General features: G+C 42.8%; 1 protein-coding gene across 1 annotated transcript in view; it reads right to left on the reverse strand.

Annotated features, from left to right (window-relative positions):
- LOC113678014 (uncharacterized) overlaps window positions 1-26,630 on the reverse strand; it is a 47,360-nt gene that overhangs the window by 13,796 nt on the left and 6,934 nt on the right. The window contains exons 6-8 of the mRNA XM_089214909.1: window positions 25,859-26,173; window positions 20,619-25,352; window positions 9-19,958 (exon numbers count right to left, since the gene is read on the reverse strand). Coding sequence (XP_089071035.1) covers window positions 9-19,958; window positions 20,619-25,352; window positions 25,859-26,173 — 24,999 coding nt within the window. The remainder of the gene's footprint in view (window positions 1-8; window positions 19,959-20,618; window positions 25,353-25,858; window positions 26,174-26,630) is intronic.

The raw sequence follows: 26,630 nt of genomic DNA on the forward strand, positions 1-26,630 counted from the left end.
GTACCCACCGGTTTCATGAACGTGTGGCTGGGATTGCGGACCTGTCGCACGGCTAGTCAGCGGATTGGAATCCTTACTTGTTACCAGGCCATTCCGAACTGCACTCGTCCCTCGCTGCCGAGGAATATAGGAGCGCTGGTGTTGATGCTTTTCGGCTCTTTCTTTAATCCTTTTTGCTTTTCTCTGTTCTTTCCTCTGGTCACTGTATAGTTTCTTCATATTTCTATAAATTTGCCTCATCTCCTTTAGGAGGGCTTCTTCATGGATGTTCCCACGATGATGTACTTTCCTTTTTTCAGACTGATTTTTTCTTCTATTAGTTTTCCTATTTTGGGTTCTCTCTCTCGGGCTATGAAGGTGATGTGACTTCTTTCTTTTGCGGCTGGTTATTTTGGTCTTTAGTTTAACTGATGTGCGCCTATCCCTCCTCTTATACAACCACTGCACTCGGCTATAGATTGTTTTAATATAGTCCATCAGGCTCTCACCATGACTCCTTGGTGACGTACCTGAGCCCCCCAAATCATCTGTTACATATTGCTTCACAACTCTGACTTTCTTAGTACGCGTTGCAATCCTCGAGGCTCGAGTTGTTGGCCTTGAAGCTGATACCGGTGGCGTTGGAATATCTTCTTCGAGTCTTCTAACATGGTTATTTTCTACTTCATACCCTCCTCCTTTCTGTTCGTTGAAAGAGGCTAACGTTGCATTACTTTCCTTTTTAGAATGTTCTTCAAGAAGATTCTCTAGGCGTTTATAGATGTTATTTATTTTTTTGTATACCGCGTCAAAGTCAGTTTTCCCATGACTATAGTTCGCTCTTGTCACATGCTGTTTTGCGCTATCTTCACCATTAACTGCCATCAAATTCTTCTGTGCTTGAGAAAAGTCGTTTTTCACAAAGGCAGGCCTTTCAATGCTATGCTCTGGGTGATATTTTTCAAAGTTCTTGTCTAATCTAGCAAATTCTGACGAAGTCGGCTCAACGTATTTAGTTACGGTGAAGCCAAACTTGTGCTCCTTTCGCAAACTACCTTGCATCGACTTTTCCCGGTCCCAAACGTTGCCATAATCGGGAACAGGCTCACCACCAGTTTGGTGTTGTAAGTGAATTTTATCCCCGCTCTTATCTTTGCTCTTTCTGTGATCATTCCACTGAAAACCAGATCTTTGAGTGGGCGCTATTTGCACGCGGAAGCTTTCCACGTCATCTTTGCTCCTATCCCTCCCACTACTCCACACAGTCTCATCCAAATCCTCTGGATAAGTTTGAACATCAATCTGCATTTTATCCTGACTTGTTTCCTTGTTCTTTCTCTTGTTTTGAAGATGGAATCGTGACTTATGCGTTGGACCTACTTGCTTGTTAAAGCTTCCAATGCGATCTTCCTCTCGTTTCGAACCACTCCACACTCGTGTTTCAGTATTACCTGACTCGTCCTCATTATCAACATAGATTTCGTCCTCGTCTCTGTTGCCATTCGCTTTCTTGTTTGTGTAATCAAAACGTACTCTATGAGTCGGTGCTAGTTGATCGTGAAAGCCTCCTACATGATCTGTGTTTTTATTTCGAGTACTACCTAACCAAACATTTCTTCCGGAGTGCTTTGAATTAACATTGCTGTGCTGAAAATGGAATTTCTCTCCATTATCATTCTTGTGTCCTCTTTGTTCATCGAACTGGAACTCTCTCTGATGAGAAAGAGCCACTTGCACTGGGAAGTTTTCCTCTAAGCCACTGTTAGCGTCGCTCGAACTTATCCACCTATGATTTTCAGACGCACTCTCTTCTTCCTGTTTTTCAGCGTGGAATTCTTCATTTTTATCACGATTTTTCTTCCTTTGGTTTCTAAAATGGAAATGCGACTTATGAGTCGGAGTGACTCGATTTATAAAGTTTTCCATATTATCATTGTCTCTGTTCCTCGAACTCCTCCAGGAAAATCTTTCAGAGTCTTTTGGGTTATCGTCCCTATGAATATGGAAATCATTTACTGAACTTTCCTTGTACGCGTGTTGTTGAGGTAAACGAACAAGTTCAGTTGAGATATCTTCTTGCTGGTGGTTCTTGACATCGTCTTCTCCACTGCCCACATTCATCCATTCATGCCTTCTCGATGACTTTGGCTGGTGAAATTCACTTTGCTTTCTTTTATTTCCACGAGGCAGGTTCTTGGGCGTTTGAATCTTCTCTAGGTTATCTCTGTTACTACCCCCAGCACCAAACCACTCGCGATTTTCTAAGGTTTTTGAGTCATCATAATGTTCAGAATAGAAATCACCTTTGTCGGTTTTCTCTCTCGCATTTTCATTCTTAACGACAAAGTGCGATCCACCACTAGATACCGTTTGATCATGATGATGTTCCCCGGGATCCTTGCGGTCATTGTTAAAATTGTTCCAAATGCCCTCTTGTGGTTCTTTTTCACTGTTATCGTCTTTGTCGTTTTCAGGCTGTCCGTACAGAATCTCAGAGCCTTCTTGGACTTCACCGTGCGTTTTCTTGTTCGGTTTGCTTGTGTGTCTCTCTTTCTTCGTATGATTATAAATGACATGCTCTTCAATATCGTGTTCATTTGTTGGATCCCAATGGTTTTGCATGGATTTTGAAATGTTCCGCTGTTTCTGAGTGGTTGGAGCCTTTGGCCTTTTCTGTCGAGGTTTCTTTTGAGGCTTTATGGACTGGAATGAATGGATACTATGCTCTTCAATGCGATGCTCGTCTGTAGGCGGATAGACAGGGGGTCTGTCCGTGTCCACAAGTACCACTCTTTTCTGCGCGTTGGAGTCTATTCCGGATCCATACTCACTAGCCCCTTCTTTATCTACACGTCTCCTGGTCTGATGCCAAACCTTTCTTCCTCTCCCTTTCCTTGTTTGTTTGTTTAGTTTCTTTGCTGCCTCCTTACTTCTACCCGAAGTACCAGTCGCTATTTTCTTTTCATTAACCTGCTCGAACTGTTTAGCGATAAGATTGTGAATTTCTCCCTCAAGACGTTTGTTCTCTTCTGTGACGTTGGTTAACTTATTTAGGACAATATCAATCTTTTTAACTGCTTGGCTTCGGTTATGACTTTTCATTCCGAGTTTATGCTCGTTCTTAAGATGTTTTGTAGTGCTCAGATGGCTTAATATGAGAGTAGTGTTTTTGCTAGTGCTGAACTTAGCTTGTACTTTCGCCTTTTCAGCATTATTAATTTTATTGCGAGAAGTGACCACGTTTTCTGGGACTTCCACAAATATCTCATCCACTGTTTCGGTGTTATTGTTTCCTTGGCTGACGTCTTTTTGGTAAGAATTACTGTTTTTCTTATTCAACCGCACCTCCTTATAGTGCACGGCATTCACCGGTTGTTTTCCCACAAACGATCCAGGATCAGTAAGAGAAGAGTTAAACTCTGATGGTTTGATCACTCTTGTGGAATTATTCTTGACAAAATATACAACCTTCGGTTTAAATCTGGACTGCCTTGCAGGAACGATCTCGCAGGCGTAGCCACTGATACAAGACACTGTGAAGCAGTTGTTGAGAAACATGAACGTTAAGTCACAATGCGGTTGGCTACAACAGTAATCCACGCACTGACTTGTAGAGTTGACCTTGCCATGTGGAGTAAAATTGCCAGCTTTGTAGCCCATTCTGAGAGTAACTTCTTCATAAACTTCAGAGTGAGCGCATGTCTTATTCCTATTCTTCTTCGATTTTGTTTGCGTCTCATCTTCGATTTCTTTAAGCACGTCGTTGATAGGTGGTAAAGTTGTCGCTGGTTTGGGCGTTGGTTTAAAATGATGATGGTATACGTGTACAACTGTTGGTTTGAAGTTCGGCAGAAGCGAAGGCGTAGAAGTGCAAAGATACTCATCGAAACATTTTACCAAAAAACATCGATGAAACGCGAAAAATGCCACGTCACATTCATCTGACTTACAGCAAAGTTCAGTACAAATGTAAGACGCATTGACTCTACCAGCGTCTGTGAATTTTCCTGCATGGAGACCACCTCTTAGAGTAACATTGTGTGCCGTTATAGAAGAAATGCAGCCTGGAGGAGTTGGCGGATTCACCATGGAAACTTGATCGACCTCCCCTATTGTCGTTACTGTTAGAGTCGTGTTAATCGGCTTGGTAGACAAATTTAGTGGATCTTTAGAGCTTGTTTGATTGATCATGTTTTGGACAGCTACCGGTTCTTTCGTTACTGTAACATTTTTAGACAAAGTGGGTGAAACATTAGTTTTTAAAGCCTGGGCAGGCTTTATCTTGCCAGTTGATGCAGCTTCCGTCCCATGATCAGTCAGTTGTCCACTTTCACCTCGTGAAACGCGAGAAATCATCGGATGAAAAGTCGTCGCCAAGGCTGGTGTGCTATCACACATATGGGGATTAGAACTTGAACAAGTTACCAAGAAGCAGTGGTTAAGTACCATAAATGCTAGATCACAGATAAGACTGGCACAGCAGTGCTCCGAGCAACTATGGATGTCGTTCACTTTGCCCACCTCGTGGAACAAACCCGAAGAAAGTCCGCCTCGTAAAGTTCGGTTGTATTCCACTTCACCAGTTACACAACTTGACACTTCGACATCAGGAGCTTGAGTGGGTACGGCAGGGACAGTGGATTTTGTCGCACGGAATTTCCTCCTGTTATGCGACAAGACTTTAGGTGGCTTAACTGTAGGCTTTTGTGTGAGACTGACACGTGCTGTAGTTGCAGTTGGGCTTGAGTGCCTACCAACGGTTGGTCTTCTCGCGTGTTTAAGTAAATCTTTGCTAGCGGTGTAGGTCACTTTTTCCTTGGCTGTTGGTTTGTGGCGAGTGGCCTTCATTGCTGGTTTAGCGATCACTGCTATGTCGAGCTTTTTGTTACGTCCATTTCCTTTCTTTTCAAGTGAAACTTTCACTTTACCAGAAACGCTATTTTCAACTTTAGCTTTATTATAAGCCTTGATTACCATTGAATTTGCACCTTTTGTTGAAGTATAACTCCTTTGGCCTTCAAGAGAAGGAGGACGCTCTCGTGGGTGTGTAACTGCTGTTGTCTTATTTGACTTCTCGTTTTCCTCGCCTGTAGGACTGGCCCTATGACGAGTTTCCTCATGTGAAATTCGCTTGTCTGGAACGGAATTTGTAATTGTTGCATTTTCGTACTGTAAGTCATTCCTTTCATCTTCCTTTATCAATTCCACAGGATTCATTCTGTTCTTTAAGTCTTTGGAAGGAATGATTGACGCAACAGACTCTGACTTGCTTGAAGAGTGACTCACCGGCTCAGCGGGTCTCATGAGCTGGAATAACTGATCCAGATCACGGTTGGAGAGTTTCCGATCCTTTTTCTTCTCAAGGTTATTCTTAAAATGCTGTTGTTTGGCTTTGGCTGCTTCTCTCTTACTATCGTTCTGCTTCTTTCTTTGTTTTCTCTTTTTGGACTTTCTTCTGTTAATTTTATCAGTGTTTGGTGTTTTGGTCACGTGAACTGTGTTCTTGCGCTTTCCTGAGCTTCTAGCTCCAACTCTACTTCTTGCTTTTACTTTGAGATTTTTTCTTTTCCCGTGACGTGTAGACACCTTTATCTTAACTGAGGACGTTCTTGGTTTCTCTTTCTGTTTACGCCTATGATCGACGGATTTAACTAGTGCGGGGAGGGTCGATGACGATGTAATATGTTCTAACTGAGTACTGCTACGAGGCTGGACGGAAGGTGTTTTCCCATTAAAATCGTGCCTGTTGTCTGTTTCCTGTTCGTCCATAAAAGAAATCAGTTGGGAATCATTTGCCCTTCGGACGTGCGAAACACGTGGTCTGAATTCACTGTGTCTGGCTGGAACTGTCTCGCATCCCTGCTTGGTGTAGCACTTGACTAGATAGCATCGGTGCTTGAGCAAGAAAGCCACATCGCAGTCCTCAGAGCTGCAGCACTTTTGTACACACTCGCTCATGTTCTCAACCCTCCCCTGGTCTCTGAAATAGCCCGATCGGATACCGTTGCGTAGCGTAACATTGTAAGAGATCGGACTATTGAGACAAGGGGAAGGTTGAGTGGTTAAGTGTCGCGAGGAGTCACTAAAAGCCAATCTTAGCCCAGATTTATTCCCAGACTTTAACCCCTCCTCTATGGCTGATTTACTTGACTCGCCGGGAGCCAAAACACTTGCGTTCAACCTTACTGTTGAAGAAGTTGGCGAAGTGATGTTGTGACCCGATGTTTCAGATTTTTTCATCAGGTCAAGTTGATTGTGGTGCGACTGACTTGAATTAGTCATCGTCGCAGATCGTTTCAACTCTTCTGGAAGACTTGGAAGCAGATGTTCTTTCCTGTCTTTGGTTTGATTTGTATAATTTTTCTCGCTGCTTTTCAGCCCAGCAACTTTAAGCGACTGAGAGGGTACTGGCATTTTAGCGAGTTGTTTCGAATTTAAGGCACTGGTCCTATCTGAATAGGTGATTTTTGTTCCAGCGGGAGAAGTCCCATTCACATGATATTCTGCCATAGCTTGCAAAGCTGCATCAAGAAGGGAGATTGTCTTGGTTGGTTTATTTGATAAACGGATCGAAGAAACAGAGCTAGCATTCCCAACGAAAACCATTCTTGACTTGTACCGCCCCGTCTTAGCAGGTACGCTCTCACAGAGGCGTTTGTTGTGACAGATTACAGTGAAACAGTTTTCCAAAAGCATTAGCGCAACGTCGCAATGTTCTTGCATGCAGCAGAAATTAATACATTTTTGCATGCCCGGGACTTTTCCCATGTCTTTAAAATGCCCCGCACCGAGTCCTCCTCGGAGCGTTACATTATGCTTTTCTTCGCTCTGAGTGCAATTATGACGTGATCTTGAGTCAAGTGTAAACACTTTGGAAATCATCGAGCGAGACGGAGAAGGTTTGACCTCAGGAGAGTGAGAAAAAGTCATTATCTTGGAAGTTTCTGTGGACGGAGATATAATTCCTGTGTGTAAATGTGCTTTAATGGCCGTCGAGTTTGTATCTGACGGTGAAGTTCTCAGGTCGAATTTCGAAGACTTTTTGAACAGTGGCGCTGAGATGTTTTCCAAACCGTGATCTCTTCGGACACGAGAGATAAAAGCGACCCGAGGCGTAAACGTGACATTCCTTGCTGGAACGGGATCGCATAAGTGTTCATTGTAGCAAGCTATTATGTAACAGCGAGTTAAAAGCATAAATGCCACGCTACAGAACTGCCATCGGCAACATTGTTCAATACATTTCCGCATGTTCTGCACGGCTCCTTGGTCTTTGAAAACGCCAGCATTAATTCCGCCACGCATGGTTGCATTGTAGTAAACATATGTGCTTTGACATATTTCATCTTCCAAAGACAATCCAGTTTCCAATTGTTTTCCTTGGCCACTTACTTTTCCAACACTTTCACGCCATCCCGAGGTCAATGAAAGTGAAAGAACAGTCTGTGAAGATGGCGTAATTGTTTGATCGAAGGTATGACGAGTTCGATTTAGACGTGTTGACATACTTAATGTTTGAATTAACCCAACATTCTCATGTTTGTTGACGTTCCACGGTGCAATCACTGATTCGATGAACGCCCCTTGAGCAGGTAGAGCGGGTGGCGTAGAAGATAAACTTGACCCCATGTAGGTGCCACTTAAATGGCTCCCTGCTGGCAAATGTTTGTTTTTCTTGATAGCTGTCACGCTATCCGTGACATCATTAATAAACAGTGAGGTTCTAGTATCCTGAAGATGTTTTTTGTAATTGGTAATACTCAGTGTCGAGGAGAGTCTTTTCATTTTAACACTTAGTGATGAAGGCTGTACAATCCTTGCGAGAAGATCTCGTACCACAGCGGTTTCATCTCGGAAAACATGTACCATTTCAGTAAGATAGTCCATATTGCGGGCAGGGACACTCTGACACAAGCGAGCACTATAGCACGTCACTAAAAAGCATCTTTTCATTATCATGAAGGCCACGTCGCATTTAGTTGCATGGCAACAGTTGTTTACACATTCCTCGATGTCACTAACTACACCAGTGTCTAAGAAAGAACCCGCGCTTAGTCCACCTCGGAAGGTTACGCTTTTCTCAGTGTTACCATGATGACAGTTGTTACTCGGACGCGTTGAGCTATTTGCTGCTAATACCTCATCTAAGGCAGGTAAAGTTCTTGAGATTGTTTGCGTCTTCGAAATGCCAGTTGATTTAAGAGTATTGCTTGGTGTAAGTATTAAAACGTCATTTCGTGCTATATAGGCCACTTGCGGTTGAAATATCAAATTTCGGGCCGGTATAGTGCTACACAGGGACTCGCTGTAACATGTAACGGAAAAGCAGCGATTTAAAAGCAGAAACGCAACAGTGCAGTTGTCTGAAACACAGCAGAGTTCGACACATTTTTGCATACTTTTGACAATTCCTTGGTCTCTAAAATACCCACTTCTGATTCCACCTCTGAGAGTTACATTTTGTCGAATTATTGACGCTTTGCAGGGATCTTCTCTTTCATTTTTAAGCTGCGGTGGATTAAAAGATGAATGATGTCTTTTCTTCAACGCTATGCTTCCTGATTGACTGCCTGAAAATAAGGATTTTGATCCTTCTTGAACTCTCCCTCGTCTGTTTAGCGCCATTTTGTTCTCCATGTAGATTACTCGGGGTCTGAAAACAATATTCTTAGCTGGGACACTCTCGCAGAGACTCTTGCTTTTGCACGTGACCAAAAAACAGCGATTCAACAACAAGAAGGCGGCGTCACATGAGTTTGAAATGCAACACTGACTGATGCACTCGGTATCACTGTTGACCTTTCCCACCTCTTTAAAGAGACCCGACTGCGCTCCGCCTCGCAATGTTGAATTCTCGCGCGGTATTGAATGTTTACATAAAGCCGCTATTCCAATTCCAGTGACATTTAAGGCCATTTGATGCAATGGCTGCAATGCCAGCGACATATCCAAGGCTTTTGTGGATTTTGATATTAACACACTCACTATCTCTGTTGTTTTACTTGAGGACACCGGTGCAAAACTGAATTGCTGAGGAGTTGTTTTAGAGACGAGTAGTCTTGAATGTGCAAAACCAAAGTTTGATGGATTTTCTGTTCCCCTTCCAGCTTGTTGCACGTTCGATGCTAACGGGACCATGGACGTTTCGCCCACTCTGCGGTTCTTCTTTGTTAGAATGTCTTTGATGCTCTTCAGAAGCTGAGCGAAGTAGCCAAACATGCCATTCTGTTGATCATGCGCAATTGTCGTAGGAACACCTGATTTGTTTGTTTCCGAAGAAAATCGAGTCACTGTGCCGTGAACGACGGCGGTTTTCACTGTCCCACCATCTTCTTTTCGAATTGTACTACTCCCGTCTACCATTGAGTTCGACTGGCGGAAGTATGAGGTTGGGGTGTATGCTAGAACACGAGTCCGTATTTTATTATGTTCCCTTTCCAGTGGCGCAGCCGTTGCCGAAGGAATCAGCGTGATGGGTGGTGTTTGTTTTGCGAGCCATAAAGATGAAGAACGAACCACTAGGTCCTTTTGAGATAAGGGAGTAGAATGCAACGTTAGTTGTGTCGCTTCGAATTGCGAGAGAAGTCTGTCATTGGCCTTGCCTTGTTTCACTGATGTTGTGGTGCTTGAATACGTAACTGAAACGGGAGACTTCAAAGCAGACGCTGGAAGAGTTTCACCATCGTTGCTGGCTGAGGTTAAGTGTTGCATATTCCGCCCCACGTTTGCCTTACTTTCTCTTTCTCGCTCATTCTCAGGTGTCTTGCTCTTTCTTGCCACATGCTTCGTTTCAGAAGAGGCCAAATTCTCAGAAAAGTTCGACGAAATGTGTGACATTTTATCAGAAAGACGATGGGACAATTCATAGACACGAGTTATTTGTTCGAGATAGAGTCCAGATATTGGCGTAGAATATAGGCTCGCAGGTGTGGAATGCTGCTGTGACAAGGTTGAGGCTGAATGAAGTATTTCTATTTGATCCAGTACTCCACCGGCAAAAGGAATTTCCAAACGTTTGTGTTTTTCTCCCGCAGAGCTATGATTCCCTTTTACCTCATTGGGCACGAGTGGCAAACGCAGAGGAGCCACGGGCACTTCACCAACTGGTGATGGGTTCGCAATCGAAAAACTATTGTTTGTTAAAGTCGATGTAGTGGGCGAGCGTAACTCATGTAAAGAGCTCTTGATTCTTCTCGAGGTGTTGTGAGTCCCCAAAATAGAAAAATTAATACTGAGCAGCGAAATGGATGTAAGCAAATGCGGGGTTTTGGCCACGCTCGATGGGTGGGTTAAGCCTCGGAATGGTACTCTGTTGTGGCTTGTGGCGTTTTTAATGTCACTGAGTTGCAGTATACCGTTTGTAAAGTTATTTCTATTTCTTGGAGTTGTGGAGACAGGCGTTACAACAGAGCGATTAAATCCCTGTATGGGTCGCATGTTAGGAACGTTAGCACTTAATTCACTCACAGTCTTGCTCAAACCACTGTAACGAAAGGCATTTTGCTGGTCAAAATCTTGCAAATTTCCGTTTCTAGGTATTTTGTTTTTCTTAGTCGTCATATTTGTATTTGAAATCTGAGAGGACGTCAGAAGTTCTTGAGTTTTATTAGGAGAAAATGAAGTATAGTTCGGTCGTATACGAAGCAATGAGTTCCTATGATTCACTTGGGATGAATTTATTGGTTTTGACTGAGAGGGCGGTAAAGAAACCGAAGCTGGTACATGCTTGTTCGTTGCGGGACTATGCGGTTCTATGCTGGAAGACAGTACAGAAAATAGTAGAGAACTGGTCTGCTTCTCTTTAGTGAGTCCAGATGTCTTTGTCACCTTTTCTCCGGATATGGCGGTTAGCGACGAAAATTTTGCATTCCAATTCAGAGAGGATGAAATCCCTCGAGACAACGACACTGAAACAAGACTTGATGTGGATACAACCTTTGCACCAGTTGATGCCCTGAGGTCAAGACCCAACAACGTTCTTACTTCTTCAGCCAGATAGGTTGTTGGCATTGACGATAGGTTTAAGCTTCGCTGTAAAGACAATGACACCAATAAAGACCTCGTTAATTCTCTCAGCTGTGGCGCTGTTGATGAAATAAGTGTCACTTTTGCACTAGTAGTTTCCTTTACAAGAGAATATAATTTGTTCCTTTTGCTAACTGATCTTGTGTTTGGCATCAACACCTCTCGTGAAACTGTCAGTATGGCAGGTTGGGTGGTTGTTGGCGATGGAGTAGGCATCTTCGTATTCACGGCACTGACTGGACGTCTCGATGCAGATGGGGTAATAGATGCGAGAGGAAACTGTTTTATAACTGACTGGCTTGACAAACCTTTAATAAGATCTCCAGCCGTAGATCCCGGTGTGGATGTAGCGTTGGTTACTGTAGTAGGGAATGACAGGTTAGCTGACTTAGTTATGACGATACGAAGAACACCTGGTGTTGATGACAAGTGAGTAGGAGGAAGTTGAGAAAACGGGGTCACAACGGACGATGACATCTTAACAAACGAAGTGCTCCACTCAGAACTTCCTTTTCCTTTAGAGGTAATTGAAGGAGAATATAGTGACCTCTTCAAACTTGACCTAACCCCTAAGGTGCCATTATCAAGCGTGGTTGTGCCAACTTGTGGGATGGTTTGAGCTACAAATGTGCTAGAAGTTTGGTTTCTTTTTGGGAATGTGGACATTTCAGACGCCTCGGTTTGATTCAGCACTGTAAATTTCTGTGTTTGTTTCAAGGGTGCAGCTTTTTCAGCTTGCGACTGTGGTTTCATACCAGAATATTTGTTGGGTTTAGATGTCTTCAACCGTGCAATGTTAACTCTTTTTTGCTCCTGAGGGACAGGACTTTCTGTTGATTTTTCAGTTGGATTTCTATCGTGAGGAGTGGCAAAGTCAGTAGAATCATTACCGTGTTCTTCGGATTGGGACACGATACCTTGAGATATTTCAGGAGATACAGGCTGTGATGTGTCAAAGGCGTGGAGTGGAAGATTTTTCGTCTTGCTCCCATTCTGCTGATAGTTCGTTATTGTTTTCTTTAAATCACGCATTATTGTAGACGATTGTGGGAGATTGGTCACGGTATTAACTGGTAATGTTTTCAAGCGAAGCGGTGTTGTTCTTAAAGGAGACGTACTTGACGTAATATTCTTCATTGCGTTTTCCCTTCCTTTTGACACAGAGCTTAAAGTAATACGCAGAGTAGTTGACAATATATTGAGTGCCCTCGTAGAACTTTCATGAACAGTTTCTTTCGTATAGGTTTCTTCATCAGTGAGCATGTTTTCAGACAACAGCTTTGAGTCACTGCGGGTAATTATTCTTAATGATTTGGCTCGACTCTGGTTTCCTGATGGCGTCGTTTTTCTCGACTTTATGGAATAGTTCATTGGTATTTTGTATTGCGCTTGAACTGACGATTTAATGGCTGGGCTTGTATTTATAATAGTATTGGTAGTAATAGTATTTGTCTTGTTTACCTCATCTTCTTCCAATGCGTAACTTTTCGTAAATATCGCAGTGGGTAAAACGGTTGATAATTTCAACGCTGACTGTAAGATCGAAGAAACCTTTCCATCAAGAAGAGGCGAAGCTTCTGCGGGAAGGGGAAGTTCACGTCTTGTTTCCGGAGCAGGATTCGAGCCCACCATATTATTTGTAGTGCTCCGTAAAGTTCCCGCTTTCGAAGAAAAGAAGGTGACCGAGGTCTTAGGCTTTGGGACTGACGTGTCTCTATGAGTGACACTTTCCAAAGATTGTACCTGTTTTTGCGTGGTGCTGAAATCATAAGGTGACTGTAGTAACGGGGTTGATATTATGGTAACTTGTCTACTGATCCCTGATCTTGGTTTTTCTTTCAAAGTAGACAAAGCTAACTGAAAAGAAGATTTCGAGGGCGTAGTAAGGCGTGCATCGTTTTCTTCAAAGTAGGTTGAGCTGATACTATTATTGCTTTCTGCGCGTTCCAGTTGCGATCTCCGAACTGCTGACTCGTCTCCGTCGACTGTGGCATTCGCGTGGTCAGTCTCATTTCCCTTATAGTTCTCTAAAATATCCTTTGGAACCAGCTTGAACAAGTAGGTTACTTCAGCCTCACTCCTTGCTAAATATACTACCCTTGGTTGGTAGAAGTCCGACTTAGCTTCTACAGTTTGGCAGTCCTGTTCATTGGAACACGACACCAAATGGCATCGTGATCCCAACATAAAGATTGCGTTACAGGCATTTTCTTTGCAGCATGACGTTACACACTGTTCAATATTTTTTACCAGCCCAACTGGCTTAAAGTCTCCAGCGTGCCTACCAAGCTTGAATCGCACGTTCTTTAAAATGGGACTTCTGAAGCAAGATCCTTGCCTAACGATATTATTATTCGTTGCTGATTGCAAATCTTTTGTTTTCCTTGTCCGGCCATCGTTAGTTTTATTTTCCCTAACACTGACAGGTTTTGATGTTTTAGTCTGACTGATAAGCTTTTTGATAAGTTCCGTTTCGTCCTTACTTCGTGCCACATATGCAACTTTCGTTTCTCCAGTTGTATGCTTATCAGGAATTGCTTCACAACTTCTTTTGTTAGAGCACGCCACAATGTAGCACTTTTCGTTCAACATCAGCGCTACATTGCATTCCAAAGTTTTGCAGCATATGTCCACGCATTCTTCCATTCCTTCCACCTTTCCCTCGTTTTTCACGTCACCTGCATTCAGACCACCGCGCAAAGTAGCGTTATTGAAGACAAACGTATGAGTACAGGCATATGTCCGTTTTCTATTGCGGTTATGTTCTTCCATCATTAGACTATAATCGCTTTTGAATGAATACGTCTCCTCAGGCAACGTTTCCGAATTTTTTGTCTCGATACTGCTCGAGTAATCTGTTTTTCCCCCTGGATTTCTTGACGCCGTTGATGGAGTGACAATGTCAGACGTCTGTGATACTATTTTGATTCTATTCAAAGCAATTGAAGAGAAGAATAAAGGCGACAGCGCAGATGATGTAACAGAAGCTGACTTAATCGAGAGATAATAATTTCTTGTCACGTTCTGCACGTGCTCCAACTGTTTCCTAACAAGGACGGTAGACGTTTTTGGAAGTCCGACGTGTACATTATTGTAAAAACGTAAAATGGAACTTCTTGTTGGAAAAGAAGGCGTCTTCGTCGATGTTACCATAATCGTAGTGGAACCAGTTTGATGAGATGAGACAAGGAATGGAATTTTGTTTTTCTTGGCGTTTGTTGAATTGATACTTTCACTATTTGTTTCATACTTTGTACTTGTCGGTTTAATGGATGGGAACTCAGACAGCTTGGTAAAAGGTGTTCGCGCTTTATTGTCTATCCTGGTGTTACTTGACGCATTCTTCAGAGCGGATTGAACATCATTGTTGCTGGCGTTTTGCACTGGTTCCATGAAGAATGAATGACTAACGTGCTCTTTGGAAGCCGTCAATTCGGAAATTTTGGCTTTCATGATAGGTGACGGCAGGTTCCCTGTGTTCTTACGTACCGCGACAAATCTATCGATCATAAACCCACCGTGTGATCCTATCAGCTGGCAACCTTTTGTCTTAAAGCAAACTAAGTTGTAACAATATTGACCAATGAACATAGCAGCCGCACATCCATGATAGTCGCAACAAGCTTCAGTACATCTCACCATGTTCTTAATATCAGGAATACGGAGAAACTTGCCAGCTTTCCATCCTCCGGTTATGTTCACATTCCGCTGCACGTTCGTTATATCACAATGGCCTCCCAAGATGCTCTTTGTAAAGGTCTGTTTCAGATTTAACCCTGGTTCACCTGATTTCCTTCCGTTCTGCGTGTGGTTTATAAACGCAATGACGGTGGTTAATACCTTGCTTTTCACCGCACGTGTTTCGCAATCTTTTTTAGAGTGACAAGCCACTGAGTAGCATTTTCCCTCTATCATGAAAGCGGCACTGCACGAAGAAATGTTACAGCACGCTTGTATGCAGTGGCTCATATCTTTTACTTTAGCTTGCTCAATGAAATTTCCAGCTTTGATACCTTTCTTGAAAGTGAGATTATGCTGAATGGGACCTTTCTTGGCACATTTTAAAGCATGGGAAGCCTGAGTGTGGACTTCAGAATAAACACTTGCCTTCATAATGGCCATGAACGTTTTAAATTTTGTGGGTCTTGCAACTACTGGAATGCACCGACTCCTATTTTTAGCACACTTGACCGAGTAACAATTATTTTCAACCATGAATGCTATGTCACAGGCTTCAGTGCGACAACATACTTTTATACAGCATGAAAAGTTATCAAAGTATCCATGATCAGTAAAGTTTCCCGCTGTTAAACCTCCGCTAAAGGTAACCCCTTTCCTAATTCCCCCAAGAAGGGGGCAAAGTTGCTGATTCCCAACCTTTGGTTTCTTCTGCATTTGCTGGGGACGTCCCGAAGATAGAGTCTTCCGAAAATACACTATAGAGGTGTTTACCTTGCGTGATTTTGAAGGAATAGCATGGCAAGCTTTGTCACTGATGCAGTCAATCGTAAAGCAGTTATTCAAAATCATAAACGCCGCATCACAGACTTTCTTTGAGCAGCAAATGTTCGAGCATGCTTGGATGCTGTCCACTGTTCCGTAATCCGTGTAATTCCCGGCGCTCATTCCCGCCAGAAAAGTCATGTTCTTGAGAACTGTGACATTCTTAGCACAATTGGTGATGGTAAAATTCTTGTCGTCCCTTATAAAAGGGGAGGCCTTGTGCTCTTTTGTAGTGATGTAGGGTAATTTTAACATCCTGTCCTTAAGATACACTACACGTGTGGTGATTATTGGCGTCTGAACTGGAAGAACTTCGCAGGTCTTCTGACTGTAACAGTGTATGGAGTAACAGGAGTGTTCGACCATGAATGCGACGTGACAAGATGAACGGTTATAACATCGTTCCACACACGATTCCATATCTTTAACTTTCCCGCTTTCGGTGAAGATACCGGCTTCTAGTCCATTTCGGAATGTCACATACGTGAACTCCTTACTTCTATCAACACGATGTTTCTTGCTGTTCACAAGATGATGGCTGGCGGATCGATGAAAGTTTTCAAGACCAGCCTTACTCCTTGCTAAGGATATTGATTGATGGAAGTTCACAAGACCAGCCTTACTCCTTGTTAAGGATGTTGAAGTTTGTCCAAGGCTGCTGTTTTGTGGCTCAATAGGAATATCAAGTGTACTCGTTGGCTCAAACTGATGTGTTTGTAAATAGACCGAACTTTGATCATTCGTAAGGCTTGATGCAATGGCTTTAGTCCTGAGTGGTGTGGCTGTAATTGATTTGAATGCTTTCAGTGTAGTCAATGGTTGATTTGTAGGGAGGACCCTGGAGATAAGTGGAGCGATTATGGATTTCTCAATGCTTTGAGCTGCCACTGAGCTTAAACCTACGATAGCCGCGGTAGTCGAAGAGGGCATTGTAACCGACCCTAAATGCGAAGTTCTTGTTTGTAATTTGGTCGTTACGGTGGAATCTTGAAGTATAGTACGAAGACTGGCGTAGGAAGCTGTGTGCTTGTTTTCACCGCTTTTCGCCAGAGAACTACCAATGATCGGATTTCGCTTTCTTTGAATAATAGTCTCGAGCTTGCATAACCTCTTCAATAAAAGTGCAATAAGGTTATTGCGTTTTCTGTCCTCTGCAGTTCCAGTTCCTGGTCGTTCTACGTTAGACCTCGTTTCTACTGTGTTGTTAAGCTCTTTTCTCTTTATCTGAAGCTCTGTGAGCACTGATGATATTCTCCTAAGCTTAGAAGAAATCCCATCAAGTTTCGATGCTACTTGCTTAGAAATTCTCTCTGAGCCATTACCTCTCCGTTCATTTCCTCTCAAAGGTGATGTAAGGGCTGAGCTGTTCAAGTGATTTCTTGTCTCATTTACGACAAGTCTTTGCAGATTTCCCAACAAACTTTCAAGCCTAGAAACAGAATCCGCTATTCCAGTTTCATTCTTTAAAAGCTCTCCTATATGATTGATTGCATGGTGGAAGATAGGGCTGGATACTATTCCACTGGCTAACGTGCGCACGACTTTTTCTTGGTTATGTACCTTACCAAGAGCCTCCCGTGGGGTTTTTGCCACAGGCGTTGAATTCGACGTCGTAATTTTTGCCGACACATTTCCCCTGGTAGCAGCTTCAAGGTTGGCATTGACTGTAATCCTGCTTCTTTCGGTCGCAGTGCTAATTGATGAAAATAGCCTTTCATGTAGCACTTTGGAAGCTTTTTTCGAAACTTTGGCTGGAGTTGTGGTGAAAATTGTACTATTACTGCGTTTATCGTTTGTTATTGCGACGATTGAAGCTGATATCGATATCTTTGTTAATGACGTATTAACGTTTACTGGCTGCTTAGACAACAAGTGAATTCTCTCCTTCACTGAAGAATAATCAACTGAAATTTTTCGTCTTGGCGCATCCGCTAAATTTAGCACCGTTTGCTTTAAAGGTGTTATAGTAAAACTGATGCTTTTAGATGACTCTGTTAATTCTCTGAGCGAAGAAGTAAGGGAATCTATATTTCCTTTACTAACGTATGTTGCTGTGGTTGCTATAACGTTTCTAGTTGTCGTTTGTGTCTGCTCCGTTAAGTCTAATAGTAAAGAAGACGAAAGCGAACGACTCATCTCCACTGACTTTGCTAAAGCAACTCTATCACCATGATGTAAGCTTGTCGTGGGTTGACCCTTTGGTGAATCCGAGGATAGCAGTCGGACAACATTCGTTTGATGTGAAGTAACGGTGTCAAATTGCTTGACTTCTGAGATATCTGGTTGAAGAGGCCCTGCTAAAGCAGAGGCCTGTATTTTCACTGGAGAGGCTATCAAAATACCCTTGGTTAATAATTTCGGTGTTTTACTTGCAATCCGCGTCGATTGCAAGAGTGGTTTCGCTGGTGCAACGCTAGAGGCTATTTTAGAGGATGACACTTCTTTGGTGAGAGATAAAGATGAATCCTGCATGTCTGGTCTTTGGATATTAGTCGAATTAAAAGCTGACTTCTTTCTACTGCCATCACTCATTCCTGTGTTTTTTGACGTAATTATCGATGTTTGCACTAACACCCCTTGCGAAGAACGTTTCAACGATGTTAAGGTCGAGATCTTTATCGACGTAGATTTTTCCGTGGCAACTTGGGATTGACTAAGGGTCAGTCTTCGGCTTGAATGCCCCATCTTTGTAAGACCATCTAGATCAAATGCAATCGTTGTTAGCAGCAGGCTCGAAGGCACCATAGCCGAGACTGTTGTAGAGGTAGCATCGGTAGGATCAGCTACCACAGTCCCTTTGTTGCCATGCGAAAAGCCAGAAGTTAAGGGGAGCTTTTGATTGGGTGATACGTCTGACAAACTAGGAATTCCCAGCAGTCTAGGAGTGATAACAGGGATTTTATCGCGCTCCTGTTTTATTTTTGAAAGGTTTTTCGGTCTGGTATCTTTGTCTATGGATGAAGCCTTGATAATTACTGGGTTTTTCGAAGAGACAAGCGAAATTGCAGATGAGGTAGGAGAGACCAAGGATGACGATAAACCCGAGCTAGCGTGAGTGAGGCGTGCATTAAAAGGCTTTGTCTCATTTGAAGCTTGTGCGTGGACTTGCCTATCCTTGAAGACCAGTGAAATATCGATATGGTTAATTATTGGTTTCAGAAGGCTGGTTGGCGTCTCCATGAGTGAAAAGGAGCTCGGAGAGGGGTTGTTTTCCTTTGCCTGTGATAAAACTCCAGTTGGTGTGGGTGAGCTTAGTTTTAGTGAAATCCCTTCGATTGTTTCTTTTGTGGTTGGTTTCATTTGACCCGATGAGATTACGTCCGCCTTGTCTTGTTTATCACTTCGAATGGTTGGCTTCGAGGAAAGTGCGGTTGTTGAATGGATTTTAGCTCTAATGGGTATTGCTGTTTGGGGTTTTACTCTAGTACGTTGGCTGTCTTCAGCAAAAGGGAAGACTAATGATGAGTACGGTACTTCGGGGTTATCCTTTAGAAGACTTGAAAAATCAGGGCTACTCATTTGTGACTGCGATGACCTTTTTTCTTCTTTCGCTGTGGACTTTTCTGTAGAACTATAAAAATTAAATGTGCTCGATGGAGGGGAGATGCTTTTTGAAAGGGTGCTTGCAACATTCTTGGAGTTTTTTGCTTGGTGATATTTGGCTGCAAGTGTACCCAATTGCCTTAAATCATTAATTTGGATGCTGGAGCTTTTCATTCCTACTGACTCCAATAGCGATTCTTCAGTTTCTCGGTTGAGTGTTTGCACGACAATCGTAGGGAGACCTTCACTCACAAGGATACTAGATTGTTGAGAGAACTTCAAGCTTTGTAAAACATCGGAAGACGTTTTTAAATGGGTAGATGTTTCTGTTTTTAATAGAAGGCTTGATTGTGACTTCGAGACCTTTGACATCTGTAAAGCATTGCTTGACGATAACGTCAAAGACTTCAACTTCTCGACTGACTGCATTGTTGAGCTTGGAAATTTTCTTGAGTTCACTATCAAGGTCCGAACCCCTGTCTCTAAGGCCTGCGATTTGGTGCTCTCCACTACACGTTGAAGAAGGACTGATTTCTTCGCAGTCGGACTACTTTCCAAGTAAACAAGGGTCGACTTGCCCCCAAGAACAGAGCTAGAGTCATTTAGAGTCAACAACGGATGTGACATCAAGACATACTGGGGAGTAGTCTCATTGGCAAAGATGTCAGTCTCCGTTTCATTTGACACTAATACCGTGTCATTGGAAGTCATTTCTTCTTCAGTTTTACTGTTATTTGCGATGTCAACAAATCCACTTCCGTTGGAATGGATGTTGCCCACTTTTACCGAGCTTACCGGGAAGAACCTGCTCATTGTGAAAGTAGCATTTTCTGTGTTGCTTTCTCCAGTAGCCTCGTAATTGTTTCTGTTCACCACTGAACTTTTCTTCTCTCTTCTTGGCCATATTTCTGATGAGAAAACAAAGGATGTATTCCACTAAACATACTGTCCAATTATATACAGGTGCCTAGTGCTCTATGAATAATCTACCTACTGCTTCATGTATGTTTTTCATTTATACCAAATATAACACTTTCAGAAGCTCGCAAACTTTGTAAATGCTTTACGTGTAATCACTGCAATACGTCTTATTTAGTCGTGCCTTAACCTCGCGATACCGGGTTAGATATGCATATCATGGTCTAGACCATGTGCTTGCGAGTGTGTAAAGTTTTGCGTTTCGCAGATTTCCTTTTCTCTCAGGCTTACAAGTCTCGTAAGTAGTATTTCGTTTCGTTGCGTTGCGTTTAGTTTCCTTTAATCAAAAGTTGTTTTTCTTGTAGTCAAAGCAGATCGCACGAGTCAGATTAAACATATCATATAGACAGTGATTCTATTATTTATCTATAAATATATATATATTTATTTGGGTTGCTATTGTCTACTCAGTTCAAATTAACTGAAAAAAATTAAATAAATGAATATTAAAAAACAACAACAACAAACAAGCAAAAACACAAGAACAGCTATTTGGATATTTCATGCACGAGGACGCTACGTTGCACCCACGTGTAGACCATAAAAATTTTACTTATACTAGTAAAGCTGTAGACGCTACCCTGCCTTACCAATATGTCGATTCTTTCCACGTTTGATCTTGTACGCAATCTGCGGATGGTAGTCAGATGAGCGGGATCGTATGGGTTCACAAAGGACCTCGCTGTGACATGACACCAAAAAGCAGTTATCCTTCAATATGAGAGCCAGGTCACAAACGCTATATTTGCAACATTCCTTGATACAAGTGGCCATGTTGTCAACTTCGGTGAGGTATTTGAACTTTCCAGATTGTGAGCCACCACGCAGCACAACTTCGTGAAGGACACTACTGAAATGACAAGTTTCGGTAAGGTCGCGTTCTGGATGCATTTCCGATTGCTTCTTGTCTTTTATTACGACCAAAGATTGGGAAGTCGCTTCAATGTTGCGTGACAAGTTCGCGTTTGGACAAGTCATATTAGTATGACAGTTCAATGAATAACATGTACCATTATCCTGCAGGGCAACTTTACAACCTTCTGTCTGACAACATAGCTTTGCACAGTCACCCAAATCATGCGCCGTAGTGTGCACAAGGACTGCTCCTTCCTTGACTCGGTGCTTCGGCTCGTTGACGTCCTCCAACACACAACGAAGCTTCCCAGTTATGGCATCATGTCTGTTCACCTTCCCTTTGAAATCTCCCTGAATAATATTTAGAAAACCTTTGCGAACGTGAGAGACTTGTGGATGATACTTTCTTGAATAGTGGGCTTTAGCAGTAGTACATTTTTCCTCGCTGAAACACTGAACAGCATAGCAAATGTTGCTGACCATAAAAGCAACATTACAAGTGGGCAAACTGCAGCATCTTGAGATGCACTCTGGCATGGATTCAACATACTCCTGTTTGGTAAATATTCCTGCATAATAACCACCCGTCAAGGTTACCCCAGTTATAATCTTAGCATGGCTGCAATGTCTACGCTCTTTTGTTTTATGAGGCAAAGTGCCATTTAAAGTTTGCGAAACGGGTCTGTTCGTCGCAATGGCTGGCGTTGCACTGTTGTCGTTCTTAACTTTGGGCATTTCCACGGTGAAGTTGGAATTTCTAATCTGACCATCGTCTGGTGAGTAGTACTGCCACCAAAATTCAGAACCGTTTGTCTTCACTTCCACGAGGTTTGACGGATCGAAAACATGCTCTCCACGTTTAGGTCCTTTCTCCTCTAAAGGGGTAACGGTCGGAATGGACGTTTCCACACTAAGCACAGATGATTTTGTTACAACCAAACTTTGTAGTGCGTAAAGTGAAGTAACTAACGCAATGGTTCGAGGCAAATCAAGGGAAACGTTTACTGGGAAAAGTGTTGCCCTTGTTGGAATGCGTGAACTCCATGGGGAGCTCGGTGATGGATTTACCAACAAATCATTTGCAGCTTTGTGTGCCCTGCCCTTGAGCGTGACTCCATGCTTCTTCACAAAAATCATCCTCGGATAGAATGTAGAGTTTCGGATTGTCTTTGTTTCGCAAGATTTGTCACTGTGGCAACGTACGAAAAAGCAATCGTTGGATATCATGAATGCCACGTCGCAGGTTAGAGATAGACAGCAATACTCAGCACATTCGCTAACGTTTTTGGCAACCCCGTGATTTATGAATATCCCAGCTTTCCGCCCGATTCGGAAGGATACATTGCGGAGGGGGAAACTATAAATACACTCCGACGGGTGCAGCCTTGTAGGGGAAGAAACCGAGTCTTGACTCTGCGTAACACGCGTATTACGTTCCGATTCCATTGTTCGGGACACGCTGATGCCAATTTCATGCGTCGGTTGAACTTGGGTATTCGACACTTCGTTAGTTTCGTTGTCACCTTGAATTGAAATATCCGACACGAGGCTACTGTTTTCAAACGATTTTTCAACAAGGGTGCTTATAAGCGTTAAGTTGACGAAGGTGACCACAGGTTTAAACCTGTTGGTGTTTCTAGCGTTAATAATATCGCACGAATCATCACTAAAACAATCAACTAGGAAACATCTATTTAGTACCACGAATGTCACATCGCATCCCTTTGTTAAACAACAACGAGCTACGCAGTCTTTTGTTGAAGTAACGTTTCCAAAAAAGGTGAAATTCCCCGCTTTTAGTCCTGCTCCAAGTGTCATATTATAGTATGAGTAGGTGGAACAATTTTGCAAGTTTCCATCAACATCGAAGTCTGCGGAACCTCCCGCTGATTCGTGAAACGAATCTGGCGTAGAACCGCTCGTGTACGGACTAGATGATCCAGATTCGTAACCGTAAAAACCATCTGAACTCGCGCTTCCACTCGTTATATGCTCTGTCTTGGCACTTTCGCCATGTATATCCTCATCTGGGTGGAAATTTTGGAAGAAATCAGAATTAAACGACTTGTTGCGATGTTGATGTTCCTTGTAATAATCTGACTCACCTTGGAACAAACCACTCCCAGTGTTGAAATCAATCCTCATTTTTAAGGAACTGTTCTGCTCGATTTCTCCTTTCTTGATTTTCAACGCTTTTCCTTCTCTGCCGTAATTCCTCGCTGAAATACTCTGTAATTGTTGCTCAGCTTTTGTAGAGAAATCGTCAAACGAGACCGACTTATTGACCGAGAAGTTTTTCCCAGGAACTTTGTTTCGCGTGTCAAGGTGACTCTGGCGTGCAATATGATCAGAAGGTTTTGTTAAAGTAGATTTTTGATCCTCTGCAGGCGACAAATTCTTTAATGTTTCCTTGTTCAAAAGATTAATTTTAATGTTCTCGACTTTCCATTCGGTTTTGCCATGGAAGTTTCCTGTGACTTTGGAAAAGCCAGATGTTATGCTCTGATTGGGATGCTGTAGAATTGTGGAGAAATTAACCTTTATGTTCTCTTCGATCCACGGCTTCATGTTATTTGTCTTATCCGAACTGTTTTCAGCAGAGGACCCATTATGCGGTGCCCTGACCCTTTTTGTCGTCTTTTCTGATTGTCGCAAATCGTGAATGTCTTTTCGGGAAGTGACAGTTCTCATTGCAAAGCCAGTCCCTAAAATGGCTTTCTTTGTAGGCGAGAAACTTTCTTTTCGCTGAAGTCCACTAACTGAAGAAATTTTATTGTGAAAACGCCCGCGAATAAACACTGCGCTTGTGGAATACTGATGCTGATGATACGGAACACTATGGCAAACTGATTCATTCGCACAGTTAACCTTATAACATGACTGGTCTAACATGAATGCTATATCACACTTCGGGTCACGGCAGCATACTTTCAGACACTTCGTAATATCGGAAAATTCTCCAATATATGCAAATGTTCCTGTTTTCAAGCCACGACGGAGTCCAACATTATGCTGGATAGCAGAGTGACGACATGTGTTGTCATTGACTTTGGGCTTACGTGCAGCGAGGTTTGGTTCTTTGTAACTTACTGAGTGTAAGTGGTCCTCAGTGTCAGTAGCTTGGGTGTTAGCCTTTATTAAGACGGAACCTTGCTTCTTGTCATCATTTTTGCCAGGAAACTGTTTCTTAAAACTTGCACTCGAAGAAAAATGGGAGTGAACTTTAGTACTCGAAATACGCTTTTTTATTTCCGAGTGATTGTACTGCATAACTCCAACCTTCTTAGTCTTTGGTGTGTGAGTGCCTTTATGGATACGGGGCTGCGAAGGCGAACCGATTTTACCTGACACAATACCATTTCCCTTGTGTCTTAATGCAGCCACCTTGCTTGCCTTTCTCGATTTCATATGATTTTTTGAGATTACAGCGCCTTTCTGTTCTTCAGATCCAGCTGCAATATGTTTCCTCTCAATCATGTAGCTCTGTGACTGCGCTGGAGACTTTCCTTGACCGCTAACGCCTTCTTTCTGGTGGTTTGAACCTCTCCATATATGCGCAATACGCGGTTGATATTTCTTGACATGCTTCGCTCTCACGCTGCGACACAAACTCTTATGATAACAAATAACCGAGTAGCAGTCTTCCCTCACCATGAAAGCCAAATCACAATCCTGGTTGGCACAGCACTTTTTTATGCATGCTTGCATGCTGTCGACTTGGCCGTGTCCGACAAAGTGCCCAGCACGAAATCCCCCCAGCAGAGTGACGCCGTAGTAAGACGGACCGTGACTGCAGAGCGATATCATTTTAATAACTGGCGTCACAACTGGAATTTCTGAGATTCTCGAAGCTGGTATCTTTGTTCTATGTCTCCTGGGTTTTTCCTTACCAGCTGGATTCATAATCTTTCTAAGAACTCTCTCCCCACGGGACAAAATTTTCTCGCCAGCAGAAATCAAGCGTCGACCGATTTTAACCGCATCCTCGTGGTGATCGTGCTGCGTTTTGTTTCCACCATGGATCTGCACCATTCTCAAGCCTGTTTCCATAGTTGTCTTTCCAATCTCGACTAAATATTTTGCTATGTACAGAGCACGCTGTTTATGTATAAGGGATAAATTAAGAAGAGTATCCAAACGATCAAACTCTCTCAAGGAGAACTCTCGCTGCTTCTTTCCGTTATCCTGTACTTTTCTATTCGAAGAAATCTCAAACAATCTGTAGGGAAACCTAGACGGGCTGTTCCATTGGGTGTCGTTTTTGTTGGTTTCCTGGTTACCCTCGTCCAGCTGGCTGATTTGGTCTTCGCCACGCGCCTTTGGTAAGCTGTGGTGCTCAGCTTTCCCACCACCTACTCCGAGAGGAGCCTGGTGCTGGCGTAGCGTAACATTGTAAGAGACTCCTCCAGGAGGGTGATGGGAATGGTTTGGCGAGGAGAACGGGAAGCCGGAGTTGGTGTTCAAAATGACTGCAGGAAAAGAGATAAACAGACACCACTTGAGAAAAAGATAAATTTTTGTAGGTCGAGAAAATCTCTACTAGGTCGCCTTATATTGAAAAGGGAATATTTAGTGAAAATCTTCGCCTGTGCAATAGAACTTGGTAAATGCGATCACTGCAAGGTTTTAAGCCAAAACTCTACAAAACTCTTTCGTGGAGGCGCAGTGGCCTCATGGTTAGTGCGCTCGACCCCGGATCGATACTCCTTGCTGCTTCATGCTGGGAAAACCGGAGCTAAGCGCCGGCCCCATGGGCCACTTGGGCCTGTACAAAGGATGCCATACTCCCATCGGGTTTCTCTGAGCGAGTGGTTACATATTTCAATGCTGTGTAACCATACCTCCAACAGACTGATGAAAGCTGAGCGATTTAGTCGGCATAACTTGATTCCAAGAAAAACAATTACAGTGCGTTCCAGTCATTTTTTTTGACACATTATGTCTTCGGAACGTAGAATAAACATTCTATGCTCACCTTTAGGTCTAATAACGTGTGCAATTCTCGGCTTGAACTGTAATGGGTTCACAGGCACGGTTTGACAAAACTTTCCGCGGCAAGACACGGAATAACAATTCTGCTCCAGCATGAGAGCAATTTTGCAAGACGTTTCCTTGCAGCACATACGGAGGCACTCGCTCATATTCTCCACTTCTCCATGTTCAGTGAAATTTCCTGCCTTTCGGCCATACAGTAAAGAGTAGTTGTAGTACACGTGACCGTAATGGCACGAGGGAGTTGCGACGTCGACTGGAAGGGTTGTTTCCCTGCTCGTCACCATGCTTTCCTCAACTAGCAGAATAAAAATAAAATGGTCTGTAAACCAACAGATTTATTAAAACTGTTGGGTCGATCGAAAGAGAGAAAATAGAGAAATTTGGAAAATGTGAAAACTAGGAAAATAGAAAATAGGCAATTTGGGGGAAATTTGTTTTATTTCAGTTAGAAGATCTCATTTCTGAATTTTTGGCTTTAATTTAACAGATTAGAGATACCACTTTTTTTTTTGGACTAACTATTCCAAAAAGACTAAACTCCAACTAAAGCGCGGATAAGCCATTTCGAGTTAAAAAGCCGGCCTTCTCAAATGATAACATCGTAGTCGAGTCATGAGATGTATGGTTCAAAACATTGATTTGGAAGATGTTATTTAGATAACAAACAAGACATGGGAGTGTAACCTTAGTCAGGAAATCCTTGAAATAAATAAACAAACAATACCGAAAAAAAAAACCAAAAAGGAAACGCA

Source organism: Pocillopora damicornis, chromosome 1, assembly GCF_964200805.1.
Source record: "Pocillopora damicornis chromosome 1, jaPocDami1.2, whole genome shotgun sequence".
Classification (NCBI taxonomy): Eukaryota; Metazoa; Cnidaria; class Anthozoa; order Scleractinia; family Pocilloporidae; genus Pocillopora; species Pocillopora damicornis.